Raw genomic sequence first — 26,081 nt, forward strand, 5'->3', positions numbered from 1 at the left:
GGGATCTTTAAGAAGAGGCTTGATGACTACCTGGCTGGACTCATTTGAGTCCAGTCTTTTCTCCCGCCCAGGCAGGGGGTCGGACTTGAAGATCTACAAGGTCCCTTCCGACCCTACTTCTATGGTTCTATGATTTTATAATATTAGAATAGTGAATTCATATTATAATTTTGTCCTTGACTTTTTGACTTTGGAGCCAGATTCATGCTTTTGAAAAGGATAGTAGCCAAAGTGCTGTGTTCTGCAAAATGCTTTACCAGATGGGCATATTTCGATATGTGTGTGTCTGATACTTCTACCAGTTCCTCAAGGCTAATGGTCTGCAAACATATTCACTATTAATTTTTTTTATAACTCTACACCATAAATACATGTTGCTCAACTAGTGGTTTCAGTATTTCTACTTCATTATATCTCTACTGTTCTTCTCATCCTCCTCCCGTCTCTCTCCCGCCACTATTCTTACCTCATTGCCAAATGAGGAAAATCTTTCAAATTACACTTACCTTTGTATTTCTCATAAATGATCTGTACTGCTGCTTTTCTTCATGTTCCTCTAATACCTACTGCTGCTTATACACCATTAATGCAGCAGAGAAATGGTAGCCTTGGTCAAATGCCAAAAAAATCTTACTCCTATTTTTATTCTGTTTAGTTTTGCATTATCTATTTTTGTTAGCGTCACGAAGAGGGGCTGAAAATGGCTATACTCTGCATCAGTAGATGCAGTAGTGATGGGCAAATGAGAGATGGGAGATGCAGAGGAAGGGAAGAAATGATTGAGAAAGGACAGACGTAACTGGTGATTCATGCATTAGGAATCCTGGGGAGCCTGTCCGCATGTGTTGGAATACTGCTTCTGTTCCCCTAGATACTATTAGACTATTTGATGTAAAACCTTCCTATCTTGATTTATTTACTCTTTGGAATAATTTGGCTTGTTCTGCATTTGCAATGGTACACAGTTATTGCGATGGAAGCCTGTTTTAACCAGGCCCTTGGGGGCCAGGTTCTGTGGCTCTTTTTCAAGTTCTGCCATAATATGCTCCAGCAGACATGGAAGAAAAAGCTAAGTAGAACCAGACAAGAAATAACTCTTTGTTTCTATCTCATGCAACTTTATGTATTACAGTTTTAAGTAAACTTGTCCTATGTGATATTATTTTGGGGGTCAACTTGTGATATGTGATATTATTTTGGGGGTCAACTTATTTCGTGGTGGACGTAGTCTTTCTGGACTTTAGAAAAGCCTTCGACACTGTTTCTCACCCCATTCTCATTAAAAGATTAGGCAACTGTGGTGTTGATCCCTGCACGGTCAGGTGGATCGCCAATTGGCTGGAGGGCCATACCCAGAGAGTGGTGGTGGATGGGTCCTTTTCAACCTGGAAAGATGTGGGCAGTGGGGTTCCGCAGGGCTCGGTCCTCGCGCCTGTGCTGTTCAACATCTTCATCAGTGACTTGGATGAGGGAGTGAATAGCACCTTGTTCAAATTCACAGATAACACTACCGTGTGGAGGGAGGTGGGCACGGTAGAGGGGAGGGACAAACTACAATCAGATCTGGACTGGTTACAGAGGTGGGCGGATGAGAATAGGATGGGTTTCAACACTGACAAGTGCAAGGTACTGCACCTGGGGAGGAAGAACCAGCAGCATACCTACAGGCTGGGGAACTCCCCTCTCACCAGCACAGAGACAGAAAAGGATCTTGGAGTCATTACTGACTCAAAGATGAACATGGGCTGCTAATGTGGGGATGCAGTCAGAAAGGCTAACCGCACCTTGTCATGCATCCACAGATGCATCATGAGCAGGTCCAAGGAGGTGATCCTCCCCCTCTATGCGACCTTGGTCAGGCCCTAGTTGGAGTACTGCATCCAGTTCTGGGTGCCACACTTCAGGAGGGATGTGGACAACATTGAGAGGGTCCAGAGGAGGGCCACCCACATAATCAGGGGGCAGCAGGGCAGGTCCTATGAGGATAGGCTACAGGATCTGAACCTGTTCAGCCTCCACGAAAGGAGGCTGAGAGGGGATCTGGTGGCTGTCTATATACTGGCCAAGGGAGACCAGCAGGCAGTGGGAGAGCCCCTGTTCCCCCGAGCACTACCGGGAGTAACAAGGAACAGTGGACAGAGACAGAGAGCAGATTCAGGCTGGATATCAGGAGGCACTACTTCACAGTCAGGGCGGCCAGGATCTGGAACCAACTTCCAAGGGAAGTGTTCCTCGCTCCTACCCTAGGGGTCTTTAAGAGGAGGCTAGATAGGCACGTTGTCTGGGTCGTCTGACCCCAGCATTCTTTCCTGCCTGTGGCAGGTGGTTGAACTTGATGATCTGCTCAGGTCCCTTCCGACCCTACTAACTATGAAACTTGAAATGCAAAGAAATAGTAAATTCAAAATCGGAGGTAAATGATTGCTGGGTCTATGCTGCTGCTGTTCTTTCACTTTGTTCATTTGCTCAGATGACAATTCAGTGGTATCTTGCTTATTTGGAATGCTGTGTGTGGAATGCTGAGATGGTCCTGCAAAACAGCTGGCAAGTAAAAACGGAGTAACTCAAAATACCATCTTAGTTATGGTTGTAGGAGGGATAGATTTCTCCTGCAGGACACTTGTTAAGAATCAGGATTACAATAACATACGTTTGTAAGCATGCCTTTTTTTTTTTGCCCTAGGGCAGCAGTTCTCAAACTGACAAATTGTGCACCACCAATGTAAACCAATACAACCTTAAGTACCACTGGCAAATTTTTGTCATATAAAGTAATTATAATCTGTTAATATGTACCTCTGACAAGTTGTCTGCATACCAATGGTGGTACATGTACCACAGATTGGGAACTGCTGCCCTAGGGTGTGGACAGGCACAAGAATTAATGTTTCAAAGGCCTTAAAAGATGTACACAGTTGTACAGATGCCAAACTCTTGCACCAAAATCAGAGCTGAACCATCCAGCCCTGTCTTCTCTACCCCTTCCCTCTTAAGCAGAGAGAAGAGAGATTCAGGGGATTTGGGAGCACCCAGTGCCCACTCCCCAACTCTGCCTATGTCTCCTCTCCTGCTCACTGCTCTACCCTCTCTGCTGCCTCCCATCACTATGCTACAAGTTGCTGCAGGCTAGTTTAGTGCCCTGTGCCTGGTGCTAGAGCAAGCTGCAGCATTTGAAATGCTGGGAACAATACAGCCTTCATCCACTGGCTATGACATTTCCTTTTTTGAAATGTTTCCACGTACATTTCACTTGAAAAGGTTTCATTTGTTACATTTACCTCTAGCCTGCATTTCAGTTGCATAAAAAACTTATTTAAAAGTGGCTAGGGCAAGAAGGTTCGGTACATATGTAGCTGGTGATCAAGCAACATATTGATGAATTCATTCTTTAGTAAAAAGATAGTATTAAGCTTGCCTTCCCTCAGCATGGGATCAGGGTTATTGTTCTTGTGTTTTTTTTTTTAATGTACTTCTATTTTCTGTGCTTCTACAAAACAAACTGTCTATTTAACAGTGGGAGTTTTCTTTTGGGGTCAGCCGTATTGGTCTGGGGCTATATGATAGACTTTTTGGTTCGAGTTGATATCTTTTATTAGACCAATTTGAAGGTGGGTTGATATTTCTAGCAAGCTTTCGGACAACACAGTATTCTTTTTCAAGCTAAGTGGAGTACAGAAGGGGGTGACACCCCTGTGTATGCTGGGGAATCTGTCAGTAGTCTATGCAAAATACTCTGTTAAACAGTGAAAAATTATTTTCAGTGAGGGATAGGGAATAGTTTGTGGTCTCAGTTTTTTTATTTGATTTTTTTTTTTAAATGTCTTTTGAATCTTTGCCTCTTACTTAATTATGCATGGCTCTAATATCCAGATTGCTTTCCAGTGTCTGAACTCTCTTCTCTGTGTAAGCACTGTCAGTTGCTTATTTTGGCAGCATGGATTTTCTGCAACTGCTTCTGTTTTGTAGCCATTTCTCCTCTTCCTGAGTCACCTTACTGCCTTATTTTTTTTAGTTACTCACCATTTCCCATTACCTGTTGCTTGTCCTTTCTCCTTTCATTATGACCCTGCCTTTCTGCCTCATGCTGTAGTTTCTACTCTGTCTTTTTCTGTCCGTCTCTTACTACTTGATTTTTTTTTTTTTCTCATGTACTCCTATTCCTTCATGTTTGTCTTTCCTTGACACATAGCTTCCCCTGATCCCCTGGGCTTTTTCTACTGTTCTTTGCTGTTCACATTCACTTTCTCCTCCCTGCATTTTCCAAAGGCAATGCTATCAAAAGATTTCCCACCCTGCTGGTAACCACTTCCTATAACAACTTGTATCATTAATGGCTCAGTGAGTATGTAACATTTTAGCATTTGTCAGCGATTCTAACAGTGGAGTCTGGCATTAGTTATGTTTATACTAGGTACACAATTCATCATATATTTTCATTTCCAAGGCAAAGCTTGAGGAATGAACTGAAAGGGAACACTGTGCTTTATTGTAATGAGGTCACTGGTACAGATAAAGTATACTGGAAATTAAAACATAGAAGAAAAATAACTAAATTGAAATTTTATATCTCAGTGTGTATTCTGACACAAGTTGTTACCAGTGCCAATACTGAACTTAGGTGCAGACAAGCCATGAGAAATGTCAGTGCAGAAATTAAATTGAATAATCTGTGCAACTGAAACTAGACCGCATGCAAGCATTAGTATTGGTACACAAAATGTTCTTAGGAGGTATTCTCCCTGTGGCATTGTGCAGGCCTGTTCTCATCACTAGGATGAAGTACCCAAATTCATCATTGATGCTTTATAAATTAGTTTTCCTCCAAGCTGTTGATTTCACGTTTGTTTTTTGGTTTGTTTGTTTGTTTGTGTGTGTGTTTGTTTGGTCTTGTGCTAGCATTTCATGATTTTGGGGAAACATTCAAATTTCAGGAGCAGCACATTAATAATTCAGGAGAGTTGTTAACAGGATTGGCGGTTTTGCGAAAAAGTGGTAGGCAGAATTCACTGACCATATCCCAAGGTGATCTTTAGCAGCAGATGAAGTAAAAGAAAGCTTTTATTTGGGGTGCAGAAACGTGTTTGAATGATGAATATATGTTTGTGTCTGCACCTTTGAACTGTTCCACAAACTGATATGCCAAATGGCTCCCTTGTCAGCCAGAAGATGGAAAATTGGAGTAATGGCCAAGCCAGGTGTTTGTAGCCAAGCCAGAGTGCAGCAATCTTCTCAATAACTGTAAAGTCAGGTGTTGGAACCTAGCTGAGAACAGAGCATACGAGAGAGGATTGTGGATTCCTAAACATTTTCCTTTAGCATTTTACAGGGAATACTTGTTGAATATTCTGTCAGATTATTTTAGGAGTTTCAAGCAGTTTATCTCCTTTTTAGAAGTTTCTGAATGCTTTTTCCTTGTTACCTTACTCAAATGTAAATCTGCCATGTCATCCATGCAAATAAAGCTGGTTGAACTGAAACCATGGGAAGCGAGGGATAGCCAGAAAGGGCTCTTAATAATTGCTGTTGTTTGGCATGAATACATGTGTGTTAACTAAAAGACTTACTCTTGGTTAGTGCAGAACTAAAAAATGAAATCTGTAACACATTTACAATGGCAATGAATGAGAAGTGTCCTGCACAGTGATTGATACAATGGGAGCATGGCTAACTGAACCAAATGCAGCATTTCTGAGTTGATTACTGAAGGAATTGCTAAAGTTTTGAAAAGAGAGAAAATTTGGATACCCCTCATACATGAGTCAGGTATCAGTGAAATTGTTTGTTTTTTTTACTTGAATCATTAATTTCAGATGTTTTTATACTTCACTGTTTATCACCAAAATGAGTATCCAGATCAGAAGGTGTCTCTTTCTCTCACTTGGGGAACTGGACAAACTTAACTGGATCTATGTATCTAATTGAAAGAAGTAAGGCTGGAGTATTCGAGCTGCCAAAACTATGAGAGCCAAAAGGCTTTTTTCAGTTTTTGTTTCTTGGGAAGAAGGCAGGGATGGTTGTGATGTCTTTCACTGGACCAACCATAGATGTTGGACAAGTTGCACAAAGAGCCCTTTTTCACATCTGGAAAATAAGCAGACACAAGATAATATTTATTAAATAACATAAAATAGATACCACCACATCTGCTTATGGTGCCCACTGTACCAACCTAAAAACAGTCGTTACAAAGCATGAACATGCAGCAGAGAATGAGAGATCTTTGAACAAATCACCCAAATGCTCAGTAGACTACTAGAATGCAAAAGAAATCCCCCACTGACTGCATATCCCTGGTTGCCCCATACCATCCTACACTGGAATTTAAAAGAAGCATCATCAAACAATTAAAGCCTATAGTTGAGAGCATAGGACCTTGAGAGAGTTTCCCAGACTAGGAATAGACATTCAAAAAGCCTGAGCCTGAATTGATTCAATCTTTGCAGGTTAGTCTAACCTGCAAAGCTTGAACTGATTTGGAGGTCAATAGACATTTCCTTTTCATTCCAGAAATGTAGGCACATGCAGTGATGAGCTGGGGAGGGGGGTGGCCAGGCTCTGGCAGGACCTTCTCATTAGGGAGGGGTGTAAACCCCAGCACTGCCTGCAGTCCCAGGCTTTTCCCTGCTGGCTGCTTGAGGGGCAGAAGTGTTGCCAGACCCTGCATTTGTTGATACTGAGCTTTTCAATCTCCCTCTCCCTGCTTCTTCAGACTGTCTGCAAATCAGATAATTTCTAACACCTTTCTCTGTCCCCTCTTAAAGACTGACAGATTGCAGCTAGCAGGTTGCTTGTCAGGACAAAGTTTATTGACCCATCAAGTCCTACAAAAGAAAGCATCTCTATCATTAGTTTCAATCTCTTCTTATCTGCAGGATGCATTTGCATTTGGAAGCCGCCAGCTGTCTGCCCTTTGTTCCAGTGAAATTGGAGGCCCACACAGACACCTCTCAGCCTTAGTTAGCATGTGGGGTGCGCATGGCCAGATGCCAGAGTCCCTGACTTGAGACCCCTGCCATGGGAGAGGGGTGGGAGGGGGATCCCTGCTTGAGCAGCCAGAGGGGTGGGAGAAGGAGGGGGCAGGGGGAAGCCTGACAGACGCTGCAGTTCCTCAGCCAATGGGAGCAGTGACTGTGCTCTCGTTAGGAAGGAGAGGGGCAGAACCAACCCTGCTCTGCTCCAGCAGACAGCCCTGCCCATGACTGCAAAGCATCTGGGATGCTGGGGGACTCTGGTTTAGGTTAAACTAGGAAGGGGTCTGGGACAGACATTGTATAAACTGATTTTAGCCAAATCAGTCAAGTCTGATACTATATTCAACCAGTTTTATCTCAAACCGGTTTCAGCCATCTTCCAACTGGTTTATGTGCACTGAATATCTGTTCTGTTACAGGTTTAAACCACTTTCTTATCACTTATAACTGGTTTATGTGTAATATCTGTCTGTAGCCCCAGTGTCTCTGCTGCTGGCTTTCAAACAGTCTCCAAACCTTTCCAAACTCATCAGAAGTGCACTCCCCTCTGATCAGCACACACTAAATAGGTCAAACACTGGCTCAGCAACAACCTGTGAATATCTCTACTGCCACTGTAGTCAGCATCCCTCACAAAAAAACCATTAGAATCCATGGATCTTACATGTGTCTATTTCAGAACATGGTACATCTCATCCCATGCACCAGATGCCCTTATGGAAAGTATGTGGGTGAAAGTTGAAAAAAGCTGTGCTTCAGAATTGAGGGATCATTGGAACAAGATGGGCAGACATGCAGTCACTAAGAGAAGAATACTTTTTTTTTTTTCACAAAACATCCACTCCCTTTCTGACCTCACACTGCTTATTCTCAAGGATACTCAGCAAAATGCCTTCAAAAGGTTGGCCTGGGAAAAGAAATTCATAACTTTACTGGGCACTAAAGCAGTGGACTGAATACATACAATAATCGTTTATGGGCCTTTTCAGTCTACTTACAGTCTCTACCTGCCTCTCTGCGTTCCACAGATAATGATGACTTCTTTTTGAATGGTTTTGTGCTTCTACTTTATTAGGTTATCCACTCAACTTCATTTATCTCATTTTGAAGCTACTTCTGTTCACTTCTCTTTGTTCCTATTTCACAGCCATCCACCACTCCTTTTATTTATATGGAGCTAAATAAAATGTTTTTTGTTTAACTTAGCCTGTCTGCTTCTTTCTCATACCTGAAGAAGTGTATCCAAAAAAAAGTTTATTGATAGACAGATAGACTTTTAAGCAGGAATCTCTTCTTATGTAATAATATTTTATAGCTGGCATTTTTACCTACAGTACCTTTTAAAAAATACTGCAATTATGATGCAAAAGGCCAGTGACATCTCCATGAGTGAACACTTAAAAATTCGCAGTCCTTCTTACTTTTCAAGCCTTAGTTATTAGCACAACTGCTGTAATGCTTGTGTTATCACTGTAGCCACCAGAATGCATGGATCCTACACGTCTACTGCAGAATGTGGTAAATCAATAAGTGGGGAGGGGGAGGGACATTCCTAAAGATCTGTTGTTTTTGTGCGTGTTGCGAAGCATGCCCGGGGGGGAAGGGGTGTTTCTTGTTTGTGTAGGGAGAAAGGGCTGCAAGTTGGGCTTCCCTTTCCTGTTCCTCTCAATTGTGCAATATGTCTTAAAGTAGGGCTGTCAAACTTATCTGGCCTTGTGGACTGGATGAGTGGCACAGGGCCAGCCCATGAGCCACACTGGACCCACAGACTAGCTTTGCATTCCAGATCTAGGCCTACTGCCACAGAGCCATGCAGCACTGTCCCAGAGCTGCCATCACTACCACCACCAGGCAATTCAGTGTGGCCCATGAGCCCCAGAGCAGCCACTGCATGAAACACAGACCTGAGATATGAGCTGGAGCAAGCTCCCCATGCAGCACACAGCACCATCCAGTGCACCCCACATGCTGCTTGTGATCACTCTGAGACCTATGGACAGCACTTGGGGCCAGATGTTATGGATCCACAGGCTAGACCCAGCCCACGGGCCATTTGTTTGATACCCCTGCCTTAAGGTCCATTCTTTAGCTATGTGTTAGGTAGCTGTGGCCTTTCCAAGGGTTGATAGGGATGACAGTTGTTGAATGACATGGACCATACATATGTATATATGTTTCCAGTATATTGCTGTATATTATTTTATGGTTGGGGGACATATTAGCTAGTAGTTTCATGTGTAAAAGGACGTAAAAGAGTGCACGTGGTTCAGTGTTATTCAGGCATCTGTGTCTTTCACCTTGATGAGTTTAGGGGTAGATATAGTATAGGTATAGAGAAATTGAAGTCTGTCTGTGCATGTTTTTAATATACTAGAAGCCTAAGAGGTGTTTTTTTCTTGGGCTGCAATCTGAGATTGATAAGGCTGTAGAGCACAGGGTTTTGTCTACAAAAGGTGTTTTGTAAGTTCCCTTTGAAGATTAGAACTGAGTGATTGGAGAGGGAGTGATTGTCTTGTGAGAAGTGTCCCCCCATTACCTGTGCCCCCATTACCCAGCACGGGACAATCACTCCCTCTCCAATCTCTCAGTTCTAATCTTCAAAGAGAACTTACAAAACACCTTTCATAGACAAGCCTACGAGCTTCACATCATAAATCTACTACTGGATACAAAAAATAATGGACTCAATATAGATATTGGATTTATAACACATTACAACATGCCTGACATCTGATTCACCAGCCAGAACTGACCTTTTACATTTTCCTTCTCCACCCCACCCTCCTTGTCTACCCTTTGTTTTCCTAAATTCCAGCTATTTACTTTTTTACAGACTGCCTCTTTTCTACCTTGGAAAACTACTACAGTAGAATCTCCCTTACTTACCTTTGGCTTTCTTCTCTCTTGTTCCCCACCCTCCCCCTTCCCTTCTCTCCTTTTTTGTTTTCCTAATTTCTACTTATTTACCTTCTCAATGACATTCTGCCGCACTTTCGGCTTCTTTCATTCCTTGGAGATCTCAGAATGGCAGAGACTCCCTATGCCTCAAGAACGGTGATTGTGCCCGAAAGCTTGCAAAGAACTTTTTTACAACTACTCAGTTATTCTAATAAAAGATATCACATCTTCCCAAAGAACCTGGCCTGCCTATGTCCTGAGATCAACACGATGACAACCAAAAACCCTTCAAACTGAGTGAAAATTCTTACATTTCTTCTTCAGTTTCATTATACCGGAAAGGTTTGTTCAAGACTTCGTAAAGAATAGCAGTTAATATTTGTACAACATTCAAATAACTTTTATATAAAATACTAGTGGTTGGGTGACAGTTCTTTATGTGAGGAAACTCGCTGGTATTTCTTCCCTTTAGAAATATTAAAATTAACTGATTCAGATTATCATCATTCTTGAATTTATGGACCCAGACTCACAGGAATATTTTTACTGTCATTGTGTTCTCCATTGCTTGGAGAACAGTATTTGGATTATTTTAAACAATAGATGTCTGGCAGTTAACAATGTTGGGGCATATAATGTGTTCCCAGATACTCATGCTTTAGCAGCCTAGTCTATCAACTTAAGGGGAACAAAGCTATGTTACCATTGATTCAACACCACGAAGTGTTTACCTGTTTGTTTCACCATAAACTAAAATGTGTTATAACAGTTTGGGGTTACACAAACTTCAAAGATTTAAGTGATTAGGCTCATTAGATTAGTTTAGTTGCAGTTATTTCAACCAGTGCGTATTTTGCTTTGTTTCAGTAGGGGGCTGCACTCTATTGGACAATATAATCACAAGAATTAAATAGATGCATATGATGTTGATTGCCTTGCCTTTTCTCAGTTCAGAAGGCAGAGAGAAGTGTAAGGAGGCTTTTTTTTTTGGTTTGGTTTTGTTTTCTGATGCATCTTTTGGCCAAGTTAGTGTTCTACAACCTCTTAAAAGTACCATGTATGTGTTACCCTGGCAGTGTAAATTTTGATGATTGTTGAGATGCAGCTCTCTTCCTTCCTTCCTTCCTCCCTCTCCTCCCTCCCTCAGGGATTGTTACCTTCCTTCCTTCTCTCAGGGATTGTTACCATAGCATTTCCCTCCCAGTAATTATGCCACAGAGCTGCAGATGGGATTCTGACTGAATTCTGTGCTACACTTTCACATATAGGTGGAAGTATAGTCAGGAACTGCGAAAGCAAAGGTTGACTTTGCAGCATGGATAAAAATCAGCTTTTTCCACAAAGGAAAAACCTTCCGTTGCAGACTAGTTCACTCTCTTAAAAAAGAAAAATAGATGGGAATTTCCTATAAAAGGAAGCAAATCCTGTTGCTTCCCCCATCTGTTTCCTTTTACCCAAGGAGATGAACATGGAAGAGTGTCTGCCTGCGTGACACTGGTGTCCTTTCCTCTTCTGTTGTAGCTGTGGACATGGCTCGAAGAGTTACAGAAAGAGCTGCTTGATGATGTGTATGCAGAGTCTGTCGAGGCTGTGCAAGACCTGATCAAACGTTTTGGTCAGCAGCAACAGACCACTCTGCAAGTGACAGTCAATGTCATCAAGGAAGGGGAAGATCTTATTCAGCAACTAAGGTAATGGCTTTTAGACAAATTGATATTAAATCCTTTGATTGCCTTATTCTAAAGCATTCAGCATATTTCTCTATAATTTTGTTTTCTGGTATCCTTCTAGTACTGCATGAATCATTATCCTTACTAGTTTAATATGGGGTGGGGTGAGAGTACTCTGTTACCTGGCTTTAATGTAAATATTAGCAATGCCATTAGTTGTTTGATTCTATGCTGATCTCAGTTAACTCTTTGTTTTCAGGAAGTTGAGCTCTTGAGCATTAGCTTCACATAAAGGACAGTTTCATTTTCACAAGAATACCCTTTTTTGTGATATGAGTGAGCTTCTGTCTCATCAGTCTGACCTACGATGCCTAAGAATGACTGAATACTTGACCAGCCTTTTAGAGTTATGTTAGACAAGGCACAAAATGACTTTGTTTCTACTTTAAAAAAAAGTGACTATGTGGTCTTTTCCATTATTATTGTTAACTTAATTCCATGGTCTCTTTCTATGTTGATGAAGCATCTCTTCTACCTTGCAAAAGTGGATGTTACAGTGTGTGTGTGTGTGTGCGCGCGCGTGTGTTCGCATGTGTGCGCATACACACTGCATGCTTAAATATAGAAATACATTTCCTTTTCAGTTTAATTCAGCTTTGTTAATTTCTTGGAAATACAGTATAATAAATGTCCATTTTTCTCACTTCTTCTTGACAGTTAGCTTTAAATATAGGTTTAGATGTTAGCTGTTAAAAAAGGCATTTTAAATGTGTACTAAAAACAAATATAACTCTATGTTGAAGAAATAAGCAAGAGAGAAAAAAAAGCTGGTGCCGATGTTTCACTCAATTGCAGCATGTGATACTTTAAAACAATTAGTATAAACAATGCTACTGGGAAGGTTCTCTCTTAAAGAACTTTGTCACAAACATGTAGCAGCTGACTTTTTTTGTAATTTGATTCCTGTTGGTGTTTTCATATTCCTTTTCCTTTCTTTCCACTTTAAATAGGGATTCTGCCATTTCTAGTAACAAGACCCCTCACAACAGCTCTATCAACCACATAGAGACAGTCCTGCAGCAGCTGGATGAAGCCCAGTCTCAGATGGAAGAACTTTTTCAGGAGCGCAAGATCAAGCTTGAACTATTTCTGCAGCTACGTATTTTTGAAAGGGATGCAATAGATGTGAGTCCCCGATGGCTTCATCCTGTTGATTTTTAACTGGGTTTACCTATGTGAATAAGGTATGCTAAAATGATGTATTTGTATTTGGACACCTGAAGATACAGACATACTAGATTTAGGTCTCATGCCTTTAACTCCGTTAAAGGCCTTCACCTGTTTTTTCCCACAATTATGGACTGAGTGCAGACATGGGAGCCCTGGGACTTTTCGTCTGTGTTTGATAGACTCTTTTTTATGGTCTCAGGTAAGTTACCCGTACTAGAGCAATTTTTCCCCTCTAAATTGGGGGTTATGTCATCAAACTCTTCATTTCCGTTAGGGAGTTGCATTAAATAATTCATCTTTGAGTTAATTTTTTAATGCAAAAACAGGGTACTCTTGCTACTTGATAACCCTTCCTTTTCCACACTGCCAAACTATAATTTTAGGGATGTTAGACCTCAGAGATGCTTCATAACTCCTAGGGTTGAAAAGCCTTAGGCTGTAGCATGAAAAAAAAGCTTCTTGTAACTTTTTAAAAATGTATGCCAACACAGTTTTACTGCAGAACCTGCCCAAACCTGCAAGCGTGCAGATTGTCCGGCACTTAAAACAGATGACTTGACATTGGTATGAAAGGCTTCTGGCTTTGTGTAGGGACTTGTATGAAATCAGAAGCATAATAATCCAGATTATATTAAAATCCTATTAAGAAAAGTCAAAGAAGCTGTGGAGTTCAAAAGGAAGGGTGAAAAATTCTAACTATTAATTTGAGTTAAATTAAAGAATTCAAAGAATGAGTTCATTTAAATTGCCCAAAATTTCATTAATACAATTAATGCTGCTCAGTGATGGGCTGGTGACATTCCAGTATGTGGAGAGTGGTGAAATAAGCAAGAAAATTCCAAGTTATGGAACACAGCTTCTCCCCACCACCCTAAGTCTACTCCAGAGTTAAGGCTACATAATGAAAAATGGCTACATTTCAGCTTCTGAAAAATAAAGCTAGCAGATTTAAGCTAAAACCCCTAATTGTGTACCCACCTCTTCCCTCCTCTTGACTTAAATATGGAGGTGGAAGGTAGGGTAGTGTGGTATCTTGGAGGTTAACTGGTTTAGAGAGATTCTCTAGCCTCTTATATAGGAGTTGAGACTAGATCATCTCTTCCAGCCTTAACTCATCCTAATAATGTGACAGTGTAAGTGGTGCAGTCCGAAAGTTTGAGTTGTGGCACTTGGGTACATGGATTCCACCTAGGTGTACCTGTCTTGAACAGTCTGAGCATTAGCAGGACAAGGTTGGGAGAACTGTACTTGATACTTAGGAGTTGTCCATGTATGCTTTGAAGGATCAGCTATGTCTCATCTCAGCAGTGAATTGTCGTGCCTCGATGCCAGTGCACCCTTGACCTGTGAGCCTGGGTCGGTACAACTGGCTTGGCACGAGGCGGGATTTATGACTGGACAGGCAGGTGTTAATGGCGAGCAGGAGTCAGATAGTCAGATGGTTTAAAGCACATTGGTTACACAGAAAATTTATTTTACTTACGCTACTGATGGCTTGCAGCGTAGGCAGAAGCAGTTGATTTTTTAGTTACAGCATGCAGATGTTCTGTCACCCAGTGATTACAGTGGATTGCAGACTTGCTGAGTACAGGTTTCAAATAGTTTATACAAATTACTACGGTCTGCAGATTACCGAGAGCGCTTGACGACAGGGACATACGAAAGATAAGATAAGACGAGCAAAAAAGATAAGATGACACGAGCCAGCAAAACAGGAGTACGCCTGAATCAAGGTCGCAGGCGGAGAGATAATATTTGTAACTGATCAGGTTACAAAGTGTGTCTCTTGGGAATGCTCTGAGATCTCCCTTCTTGAGTGTATGCGCAGTTCTCTTCTTTTGGGCGGAAGTTCTTTCCAAGTTATAGGAAACAAAATAACCAATAATAATACGCCTGGCATGAATAATTAACAGGTTGGCACTTGTGCTTTCTTTGTTTTCTCAAGTTTCATCAAAGGGGGGGCTATATTTTTGCTTGGGTGGTACTGGTCCTGTCTGGTCACAAGAGGGCAAGCGTAGCATATTATTTAATTTTACAATTCCGTTAGTTTCATTTTTATCTGGTCACTATAGGTACGGTATCTCTCTTTGACATCACGGTACTAGGCTGCAATTTGTTCAAGGTTAGTGTCTCTCATATGAAAAGCTCAGGTGATTTGAATTGAGGCACAGACAGGGGTGTGAATATGCAGCACTGTTACAAACTAAAAAATAATAGTGTGAGACTACAATTACAGAGTTTGTTGCGTTAGCCTCGGACCTTTTGCCATCTGATCTTTTGCCATTGGCATCTGAAATCAAAGACTTTGATCTTTGACAAATTGGTCTACCAGGGCACTTTTACACTTGTTCTGGGGGTGGGGAGGGAGCAACGTTTTAATTAGAGCAGCTCCAAGAGCTGCTCTAATTAACGCAGTGCTGTGTCTCATGTACCATCATCCCCGCGCTTAAAAATGGCAGCGTGGGCGCCATGCTTAAGCTCATTCAAGCCTTTAAGTGCCCCCACTGCAATTTTTAAGCATGGGGGATTAAGATTAATCATGTCTGCTGCAATGTACCGGAATTCCAGAGCATTGAAGCAGCCTCAGAACTCATGTATAGGCACCCTCAGAGACCATAGCAGGTGTCTTGCTATAAGGATTGTCAGCATTCTGGTGGCATACATAGAAGCAACAGGCAAGTGAAGGCAATGTTTCAGCAGGAATAGTGGCATTTAGGAAGTATGGGGTGGCCTGGGTGGAGTAGGTTTGGGGTGGTTTGGGGAAGTTCTTTAACTTCATATTCTCTTCCTTATTTGATGAAGTTTAGCTGGCACCAGCTTATTGGTGAGCAAAGTTGACTTCATTAGTGAAGTTTTGGGGTCTTAATCTAGGTTTTAAAGGCTGAGAAAATGTGAATTTACTTCAGCCCAGCTCTTCTCTCTCACTGCCTTGTCCTTTTTACCTATATCAGCCATAGCCAGGTGCTTTGGTTCCCTCACATTTGCTTCACTGTACCTCTCTTACTGCCAGTCTTTCTGCTTTTCCAGCAGTGCCTTGTTCTCCCCATGACTGGGGACAGCAGGCTGCAGAGATGGGAAGAGGATGTGGGAACTCATCAGGTGTAAGTCAAGGTGATGCTTTAAAGGAAGGGACAGTGATAGAGCAACTTAAGAAGGATACTGGAGTGGTTATGATACTGGATTTGGACTTGCAGAACCTTGAGTTCACTTTCTCCTCTCTATGGGCTTCCTGTATGATCATGGTCAGATGGCTTTGGGCTTTTCTTAATGAGAAATTAACCAGTTTAGTTATGCTGGTACAGCTACACCACTCTAATTATATATTACACTCCATGTGAGGACACAGATTTGGGGTAGTTATTAGGGCTGTGCAAAATTTCTCCAGCAGTTTTGTTTCAATGCTGTTTTGACTCGTTTCGAGCTCGAAACAGCGAAATCGAAATGAAACAGAGAGCTTCAAAATAGCCTTGAAACTAAATGAGGCAAGTCGAAATGTTTCAAAATTTTTTAAATGTTTTGAGTTTTGAAGCTCAAGCTGTGTTTTCCTGAAGGGAAACAAACTAAAGTAAGGAGAGGAAGGGGAAAGTGGGGGGGAAGGAGTGCTCTCATTATTAACTTTGTAGCTGGCCAGTGACTATCATCCTTTCCTGAGGTCCCTTCCAATCCCAGTACTCTGGGGGAGGAATGGAAAAACAGCATAAAAAAGGCAGCATTGTTTGTACTGCCCTGCTTTCTGCCTTGGTGTCAGTTGAGTGAGGGTGCACCTTAACACACCCACACAGTGTCACCCACTGATGTCACGAGTTCTGCCTGTCAGCAGCTAGGGGTGCAGGGCCCCAGAACCCCCCTGCTCCTATATCCTTAACAGCTGGCAAGTTTTGTGGTCACAGCAGGGCCTAGGAGCCAGACCTGCAGTAGTTTCCCCCCACCCCCTGTGCCCCAAGACATCACACAAGTTTTGCCTGTCAGCAGCTAGAGGCGCAGGGCCCCAGAACCCCTGCACCTATCTCCTTGAAAGCTGGCAGGCTTCATGGCCTCAGCAGGGGCTAGCAGGCCTGCAGCTCTCACCCTGTTGCTCCTTAACACACACAATGTCACCCATGTCACAAGTTTTGCTTGTCTGCTGCTTGAGGTACAGTTTCCCCCAAACCCCTGCACCTATCTCCTTGAAACTTGGTAGGCTTTGTGGCATCAGCAGGGGCTAGCATGCCTGCAGTTCTGACCCAGCTGTGCATGTGACATGAGTTTTGCTTTCAAGACTTTGGGGTGCAGTTTCTCCAAATCCCCCTGCACCTAACTGCTTGAAACTTGGTAGGCATCATGCCCTCAGAAGGGGCTACCATTCTTGCAAGTTTCATCCAAAGCAGGCCAGAAATGACAAAGTTATAGGCTGTTTCGAGCTTCCACATTATAGCCTATGGGCGAAACAGCGAAACTGGTTTGACAAAATGAAACAGAACAGCTGTTTCGAATTTAAACGAAATTCGAAACAAAACCTGTTCCATTGAAATGGAATGGTGCCATTTTGCACAGCCATAGTAATTATGCTGTTTTGGAATATCTTAAACTGCTGCCAAAGCAACATGAGTTGAAATGGAACAAAGGCATCCTGAAGAAAGCTCAGTATGTAATGTAAGTTTTTGCTAGCACAGCTATGTCAGTGCAGTATGGCTGCTAAAATGAAGGTGCACCACATGCACCAGTCTCCCTGCATCCACAGAGTCAGTCAGCTTGTCCTAGAAGGTAATCAGGTTGGTCAAGCATGACTTGCCCCTGGTGAATCCATGCTGACTTTCTAATCACCTTTTCATGAGTTTTCAAAGATGATGGACAATGGCTCTGGAGTCGCATCTGGCAACTCCCTCAGCACCCTTGGGTGCATCCCATCTGGCTCCGTGGACTTGTACACACCCAGTATTTCTAAGTAGTCCCTAACCTGTTCTTTCAGCACTGAGGGATGTTCACCTTCTCCCCAAACTGTTCTAGCATATCCCTTCACTGCTCTGACCCTGTGTTTCTATCCACAGCTCAGACGTCTACCAATGCTCTAGCATAGGTCACATTGCAATGCTAGTGCTCCTTGCTTTGTGGATATCCATATACAATGGCACCATTCCTTTGACCTCCAGTAAGCCTTGAGAAGTCAGAGAGAAATGTGACCATGATGGCTTTGAGGAGTATCTTCAGTTAGATGAGGAAGAGCAAGGAAGTAGAAGTGTGGGAGGCTCAGGAAAAGTCAGGTCCAATTTGGTTCTTGCACCATTGTAAAGGGGTTTAGTCCACATCTGCTGTGTTTTTTCCACCCTGCCATAATTTCTAACTCAGCCCTCAAAAAAAATTAAAGGAAAGTTACAAGTGACTTGTGAGAGAAGGGATCTTATGTATCAGCAACCCCTTGAAGATTACGCTACAGCTTGTTTCCCTTTGATCACTCATGGTTTCCTGAACAATGGAAGAAGGAAAACACGATCCAGTTACCCTAATTGTCTAGCAGGCACTTTGATCTTGCCTCTGTTCAGTTAATGCTAATTACTTTGCCAGGGTGTTTAAAGTAAGATTTTAGTCATTTTGGATTTCAGAGCAGTAGAAAAATATTGATTATGAAGAAAAAACAAAAGGTTTTGGAGGAAGATTTCCAAAATCAACTTCCTGCAGAAGAAATGCAAAGAGCAAGCAATATGCCTGTCGGCTTGTTTGAGCCTTACTGCGGGTAATTTTACAGTGCATGTTTATTGCTGAAGTTCAGTATCACTAATAACACCTCTAGCCACCATATTACTGTATTTACGATTATTGGGAAACCTCAATGATGTCAAAACTCTTAAGCTATGGACAGACATGCATTTATAGAGCTATAAATGCTACAACTTGTAGCACTACAAAAATATAGCATTATGAGGGCATACATATGTTCACAGTACCCTGTAAAAAGTTGCTGTAAAGGCATGCTCTCTAGGCAGCAGGCTGCTGTTACTTTGAGTCATGGGTGCCCAGGCCTGTGGCCATTTGGGAATCAAGGTGCCATCCCAGGGTCAGGAGCAGTGAGCAGAATCCAGGGACAAGATGGGTCAGGAAGCTAAGAAGTCAATCTGAGAGCAGAGGAAGTCGGGAAGCTGGGAGATCAGGCTGAGTGGAGTTGGAGAGCAAGCTGGAGGGAACAGCAAAACAGTCTGGGATCAGGTTTGAGAGTCCTGTTGCCTGGACACTTCCAATTCTGGATCAGAGGCTTATATGAGGGATGTGGAGAGTCAGCTCACCCAGGCCGGCTGGCCACTATGTTGACAGGGAGTGGATGGAGGATTAGATCCTACTGGAAGCTTCAGGCCAGGTTTTACCAGCCTGGATTATTAGTCCCAGGGTGGCAGACCCAGATGAACAGCAATACTGTATAGCCAAGTCCACAGGTTCATGGCTGTGACCAGACAGTTGTTCCTTTGAAGCAGGGGTGGGAGCACAGTATTGTGGAATGCTCAGAGCCTGGGACAGCTCCTATTAAAATGTATTTAATCATACAGGCATTGCCCATGGCTAAAAAGAGTTGTGCTACAGACAATATTGTTTCATGCAGGAACATATTTGTAGCACCTCTGCGATTTTTATAGTGCTACAACAAATGTGCATATCTAGCCTCATAACTTTTGAAGCACTCTTTGTACTGCTACAGATATAATGTCTGCCTTATAATTTTGCTACCTGCTTTCACTTTGGTCAGTTTGGGTGAATGTGTTGAGACAAACCAACTTGAACTTGCCACAGATAACTTCTTCATGTTGTTCTTCCCAGACATGGTAGTTGCATGCACTGATTGAGATATATTTGAGGAGGGTCAGAGCCCTAGTTTGAGTCTCAAGTATATAAATTGTTGTTTTGCAGAGTAGGGATAGTATATTTTGGAAACTATCAAATCAAATGATCACAAACTTGTCCCGCTAAAACTATCTTCAATTTTTAGAGGCTTTTTGAAGTAGCATGGTGACTTCATAGAACTTAAAATATACTACCCTAAAATAGAAACAGATGTTGAACAATAGCAAAACACTGCTTTGTTATAACTTAACTGTTTGTAGTATTTACTATTAAATTTCCTTCAGCTTTGACAAAGGAAAAGAGATAAGTTTGTTTTTCTAAACAGTTGCATATCTGCAATGTTATAGCTAATTGAAAAGGACTGTCATAACTACTGATTTTTTTTAAACACTTAGTAAATATTAAGTCTAAACTGATGTGTAGCTATTGAGACTGTGCATGGTTACTGCTGAGTAATGTTTCATAATGCTTTTCTTGTGAAAGTTTTGGTAACTTTCTTTGAGATTTGTTGTTTCCAAAACTAAATTAGAGCATATAGCCACAAGCAAACCCTTGAATTCTGAGGTCACCTGTATTCACGCTGTTCTTTCTTATTAAGTGTCATCACTAATCTTCATTTAATCAATGTTAAATGACTTGCTAATGCTTGTATAAGTTTATATCTCAAGAGCTCTGCCAGCATTGAAATGTTTATTATTCCCTTGTAGAGTGAGAAACCCTATTCCCATTTTAAGACAGAGAAGCAATGTTCATACAGGTGTGAAGTAAATTATCCTTGGGGTTCTTAATTTTCTTTTAAAAATGTCTGTAATTCTCATGAGGAAATTACCTGAGTTTTCATTTTGCTGGTGTCCTTGTTCTTCAGCTTATGAACTGGGTTTGTTTAACTCTGTTTTGTATTATACTGTTCAGTGTCTTCAGGTGTAATTGACTGCCTGATTTCTCCTTTCAGAACTTGTTAAATTGTGCTTAATGCACAAACCATAATACAGTCCATTATAAATTACTAGATAATACTATATCACCTGTAAAATTGTAATGTATGCTTGTGATTTAAGTAACTCCATGTATGTCTTGGTAGTGGATATGTTACCGAGGAAATGCAAATTGTAAGTAATTAGTTGGTTGTGGCTGGGTGACATAGAACTGGGATTTTTTGCAGTGGTGAATATTAGTTGACAAGGATTCTAAGTTATGAAAAGCATAACGTGTTTATAGAGGAGCATTTGGTGTTTGGCAGCATCAGGTGGGAGTTATTTCAGAACAGTTCAGAGGTGATCTGATGTCTTTCTCCAGCGGGGGTAGAGGGAGGTTAACTGGAAGATAATGGCATCTCATGCTGGTGTGTTTGAGGTCCTGAAAGATGGTTTGATGACGAGAGAGTGACTGTGGGAAGGTTGTGAGTCTTGATGATGGAGGGAAGTTGAAGAAGTGTCAGGACTAGTAATGAGGAACTACACTTTTCTCAGAGTGAGTAGCTGCAGAAGGAAGAGGGCTGTTAGCTTTTCTTTGCATTTTGTCAAATGAACTCCCTTTAAAAAATGAAACCGTCCTTTATCGGGTTGCCCTTTAATGTGGTGACCCAGCTTTTTATCTTAGAAAACTTACTGGGAGTAGAAATTGCAACCTGCTGTTTGCAGACCCTCTTCTTACTTTTGGCACGTGCTGTCACTGCATATTACAGCGCCTTGCATACTGGGCTCCAACTTTGGAAGATGCCATATACTACTTGACAGCCACCTGCTTACATTTGGGGGAAACTAGCTTAGTCAGTGTGGTCTACCTGTTTATGCTTGGCACTGCTGGTGCCCATTTGTCTTGTCCCCCGGATTTGCAGTGCCCACAGTGCCTTTTGGGCCACTGTTTGATAGTTTGAGTTTTCTTATGTCAGTACCAGTTTATCACTCTTTGCAATTTCTCTTATAAAACAGGCTCATTAGCGTAATATTGTTCACCTCTTTCCAGCCTGGCTCATAAGAACCTAACCCATACTCATCTGTGGGGTTTGCAGATATTTGACTGGGATACTGTATTTCCTTTTCTTGAAATAAAGGAAATTTAAAATTTCATTTAAAAATACTGATACCTTTACTTTCTGTTGAACTTTTCGTGCCCGAGGCTCTTGGTATATTCACTGAATAGTGAGAGAGGCTCTGATCTACATTTCCAGCAATTGTGCCTCCTGCGCCATCACATATGCATGGCAGAAAGCATGATTTTAAGATCAGGGAATTGATTCTAATCATGCCTTAACTACTTGTCAGTGCAGAGGAAACCCAGGATCATAATCCCAGGCTTCCCCTGCACCAGCAATTTGGTCTGGGGCCAACAACTAGCTGATTCTCAGCTATGACCTGGGGACTCAAACTGGCTCCAGTGTAGTCTGAGGCCATGACTGACAATTAGCTGAATGTCAGCCCTGACCTGACAGCCCTGGGTCTGGTTCACCTGAGCCTTTCCAGCCAGTCACTAAGCTGATTGTTGACCTTGACCCAGACAGCCTCTGCTCTGGAACTGTTTGTCAAAACCCTGTTTCCAGCCAATCTGGTCAGGCTACCAGGTGAAGAAAATTTGAAACTCATTGTGGGGAGCTGAACTGTTTCTCCTGCTGGGAACTTTAAACCCCATGCCCAGCAGCCCAGCCAAAGATGCCAGGCATGGGGTTTAAAGTCCTTGTGAGGGAAGCCCTTCAACTTCCCCAGCAGGAGACTCAGATCCTTCACTCCTTTTAGCCCAGCTAGAACTTCCAGGCATTGAGTTTTAAAGTCCCGTGAAAGGTTTTCTTGCCCCAGCCTCTGGCTGTGGCCATCAATCAGCTGATTGTCATTCCCAGGGCCATTCTAGACCCTGGGCCAGTCTTGGCCCTGGGACTGACGATCAGTTGGCTGTCAGCTCCAGCCGCACATTTAAATTTAAGGTACCATATAAACCAGCCGTAGAAATGTTCTGTAACCTATGTGAAACATTTAATGACACTTTAATTGGGTGCACATGTAGCACCGTGCCCACTTATGCTGCAGTTAACACATTCATCACAGCATAGGTGTAACATGTAGTTGTTACATGTTACTAGGGTTAGTGGCAGGAGCTACCAGGGACCTGCTAATTTTAAATTTGCTGTAGGGGAAAAGCACTTTTCTTACAGTCAGGTGAATTTATGTAGTTTTGAAAGGAGCTGCTGTTTAATTGATGACTGAGTTGGACTCAGAGTCACAAATCTAAGATGAAACTCATGCTTTGGTACAATTCATAGCAAGATTTCAAAAGTACGATTGGCTTTGTGGTATATGTAATATATATGTATATTTCATTTTTGCTTTTCATCCTAAAATACCCAACCTATTTACTCAAGTTTGTCATCTGGCTACTAATTGATTGTGCTCATGCAATGTGACTATTCCTGCCTGGAAGGGTTTGGAGTTAGTGATTTGTTTTTAAATGAATTTAAGACTTGTTAAGTAGCTGAGGGCTAAACTGGCATACTGATTTACTTCTTGTCACTGTCACTATAAGTAAGAAGAGGAATTATACCCAAATGTATTTCTTTAAGGCTTGGGCATAGACAGGTTAGTCAAATTTTCTACAGGTGATGTAGTTGTGAATTGCGTGTCAGAGGCATCATTAGGATATATGCAGCACTGAACTGGACAGCACTGCACTGAAGACTATTCTGTAGCTCCCAAGTCAGCTGATCTTTCTTTGATTGCTCACCCAATTTATTGGCTGATGACTAGCTTCCAAACTTGCTCAGAAAGCCCATATTTTTACCAGTCAGCAGCTTTCTGCAGCTTGAATGCATTGCTAAAAGTTACTAAGTAGTTAACAGTGATAAGAATAGATGGAAGAGGTGACCTTTTTGCATTCCTCATCTTGTTACTCAGTAGTGCAACATTGGGCAAATTTGTCCAGTCATCTGACACATTCTCTCTCTCTTCTCTATCAGATAATTTCAGACCTTGAATCATGGAATGATGAGCTCTCTCAGCAGATGAATGACTTTGACACTGAAGATCTTACGATAGCAGAACAGAGGCTCCAGCACCATGCAGACAAGGCCTTGACCATGAATAACCTGACCTTTGATGTCATCCACCAAGGACAAGATCTGCTGCAATATGTCAATGAAGTGCAGGCTTCTGGTGAGATGACTCTGTCCCACCTTCTAGTTAATTATCCTCACATCTCAGCCTATAAGGCATCTAAAAATGGCATTAATTTCTGTTAATCACAGTCAAAGGAGGGTGGCATTTAGCTCCTATGATTTGAAAACCATGTCACAGCCCCTATGTAAGATAGTGTGCTAATATATAGCAAGTTGGGTATTGATACCGTAAATTCCTTCCTTTTAAAGGACAAAAGTCTGGATAGTGCAGCGAGAAGTAGAAAGAATAAATAAGAGTATGCAGAATTGTAATTCAAGAGCAGTCATGTATTGATGGTATTTAAGTTGCACTTTAAGTTTTTAAAGCAACAACATATTATTTCAGTTTATATGATCTTTTCACTTTTTTTTGGTAATTATCCTGCTGCAGACTCCAATCCATAGCAGAAATCTCCAGATTTCCTAAGATCTTGTAGCTCATTCTAAAAAGTATGGAAATATTTTACTTAATAAAATATTCTGTGTGGCTTGGCTATTTAAAAAAAAAAATACTAGCCATTTTCATTGTACATAATAACAAAGAGGTTTAACTTCTCTGAAAACCCTGCTGTGTGACTTTTTAAAATGAATGGCTGTTTACAGGTGTAGAGCTGCTTTGTGACCGAGACGTAGACATGGCAACTCGTGTTCAGGATCTATTGGAATTTCTTCACGAGAAGCAGCAGGAGCTGGACTTAGCGGCAGAACAGCATCGGAAACACTTGGAACAGTGTGTGCAGCTGCGCCACCTGCAGGCTGAAGTCAAACAGGTATGAACTAAATATGTGCTGTGTATTGTTTGTTACTGTGAAGGTATTAAGTAGATATGACTGTTGCAGAATATGAATGGGTCATATCCATGGAAATAGCATGGAAGGGGTACAGTTTGTCACTTACAGCAATTTCTTGTAAGGTTTTAGCCTCAGAGTTCAGCATCTATCCACTTGTAATTTTTTATTTTAGTTTGTTTTTTGTATTTCTTTTTCGTTACTGCTAGCTGTTTAAGAAGAATCAGGAGTGGATGTTTTGCATGCTGACTAATATTTATCCAAGGGACCAGTGCTACTTGATGCTTAGCATAAATACTTTGAGTATTGCATTGTTCCTCCTTTATTTTCTATATTTCTTGCAGTACAATAAAGTTCCTTTTGCTGCTTCCCTAAACTCTAAGGTTTAAGTTTGCATAGAGTGCTTGAGACGCACATAAGCAAGAGTGATCAACAACAGCTGGATAAATTTCACTTCCAGGCAAAACGAGGCTTGGCATTTATGGTCTTCCTCTGTCCAAATGTTACCTGCTCATTGTCCAGTTATGCGACCAGTTTACCAGTAACACCCCTAACACCCACATCTGACATAATCATAATACAATTTAAAATGTTGGCTCCCTCCATGATTGCTGCCCAGGAAGATTCATAGATTCATAGATTAAGGGTCGGAAGGGACCTAGTAGATCTTCTAGCCCGACCCCCCGCCAGGGCGGGAGAACAACAAAAAAAAACCCCAGAAAGAGAAACGGGACTCAAATGAGTCCAGCCAGGTAGGCATCCAGCCTCTTCTTAAAGACCCCCAGGGTAGGGGCCAGCACCACTTCCCTTGGAAGTTGGTTCCAGCTCCTAGCCGCCCTAACTGTGAAGTAGTTCTTGCGGATGTCCAATCTATACCTCCTCTCCATCAACTTGTGCCCATTGCTCCTTGTTATGCCAGCGGGCGCTAGGGGAAACAGCGTCTCCCCCAAACCCTTCTGGTCCCCCCTAGTGAGTCTATAGACGGTCACCAGGTCCCCCCTCAGCCTTCTCTTGTGGAGGCTGAATAGGTTCAGGTCCCGCAGTCTCTCACTGTAGGGTCTGCCCTGTTGTCCCCGGATCATGCGGGTGGCCCTCCTCTGGACCCTCTCCATGTTGTCCACATCCCTCTTGAAATGGGGCGCACAGAACTGGACACAATACTCCAGCTGTGGCCTGACCAGCGTCGCGTAGAGGGGGAGGATCACCTCCTTGGCTCTACTCGAGATGCACCTGTGGATGCACGACAAGGTCCGGTTAGCCCTGCCAACCATGACCTCGCATTGTCGGCCCATGTTCATCTTGGAGTCAATAATGACTCCAAGATCTCTTTCTGCCTCCGTGCTCTCGAGTAGGGAGTTCCCCATTGTGTAAGTGTGCTGCTGGTTCCTACTGCCCAAGTGCAGCACGCTGCACTTGTCCGTATTAAAACGCATCCTGTTCCTGTTAGCCCACCCCTGAAGAAGAATGGGCAGATGGAAAGGGGGATCCTGGTATATGGGCACAGCAAATGGAAAGTGCACAAAACACAAGGAACGCAAAGAATTGCTTGTCTACATGGTGTACAGATTACCCATGT

The 26,081-nt window shown here is 42.2% G+C and overlaps 1 protein-coding gene across 4 annotated transcripts in view; it reads left to right on the forward strand.

Annotated features, from left to right (window-relative positions):
* TRIO (trio Rho guanine nucleotide exchange factor) overlaps positions 1–26,081 on the forward strand; it is a 589,244-nt gene that overhangs the window by 335,868 nt on the left and 227,295 nt on the right. For all 4 annotated transcript variants that reach the window (XM_019521265.1, XM_019521285.1, XM_019521275.1 and 1 more), the window contains exons 12-15: positions 11,391–11,560; positions 12,550–12,724; positions 23,520–23,715; positions 24,321–24,487. In XM_019521265.1, the coding sequence (XP_019376810.1) occupies positions 11,391–11,560; positions 12,550–12,724; positions 23,520–23,715; positions 24,321–24,487 (708 nt within the window). The remainder of the gene's footprint in view (positions 1–11,390; positions 11,561–12,549; positions 12,725–23,519; positions 23,716–24,320; positions 24,488–26,081) is intronic.

This window comes from Gavialis gangeticus, unplaced genomic scaffold (genome assembly GCF_001723915.1).
Source record: "Gavialis gangeticus isolate Ggan-Ray unplaced genomic scaffold, GavGan_comp1, whole genome shotgun sequence".
NCBI lineage: Eukaryota > Metazoa > Chordata > Crocodylia > Gavialidae > Gavialis > Gavialis gangeticus.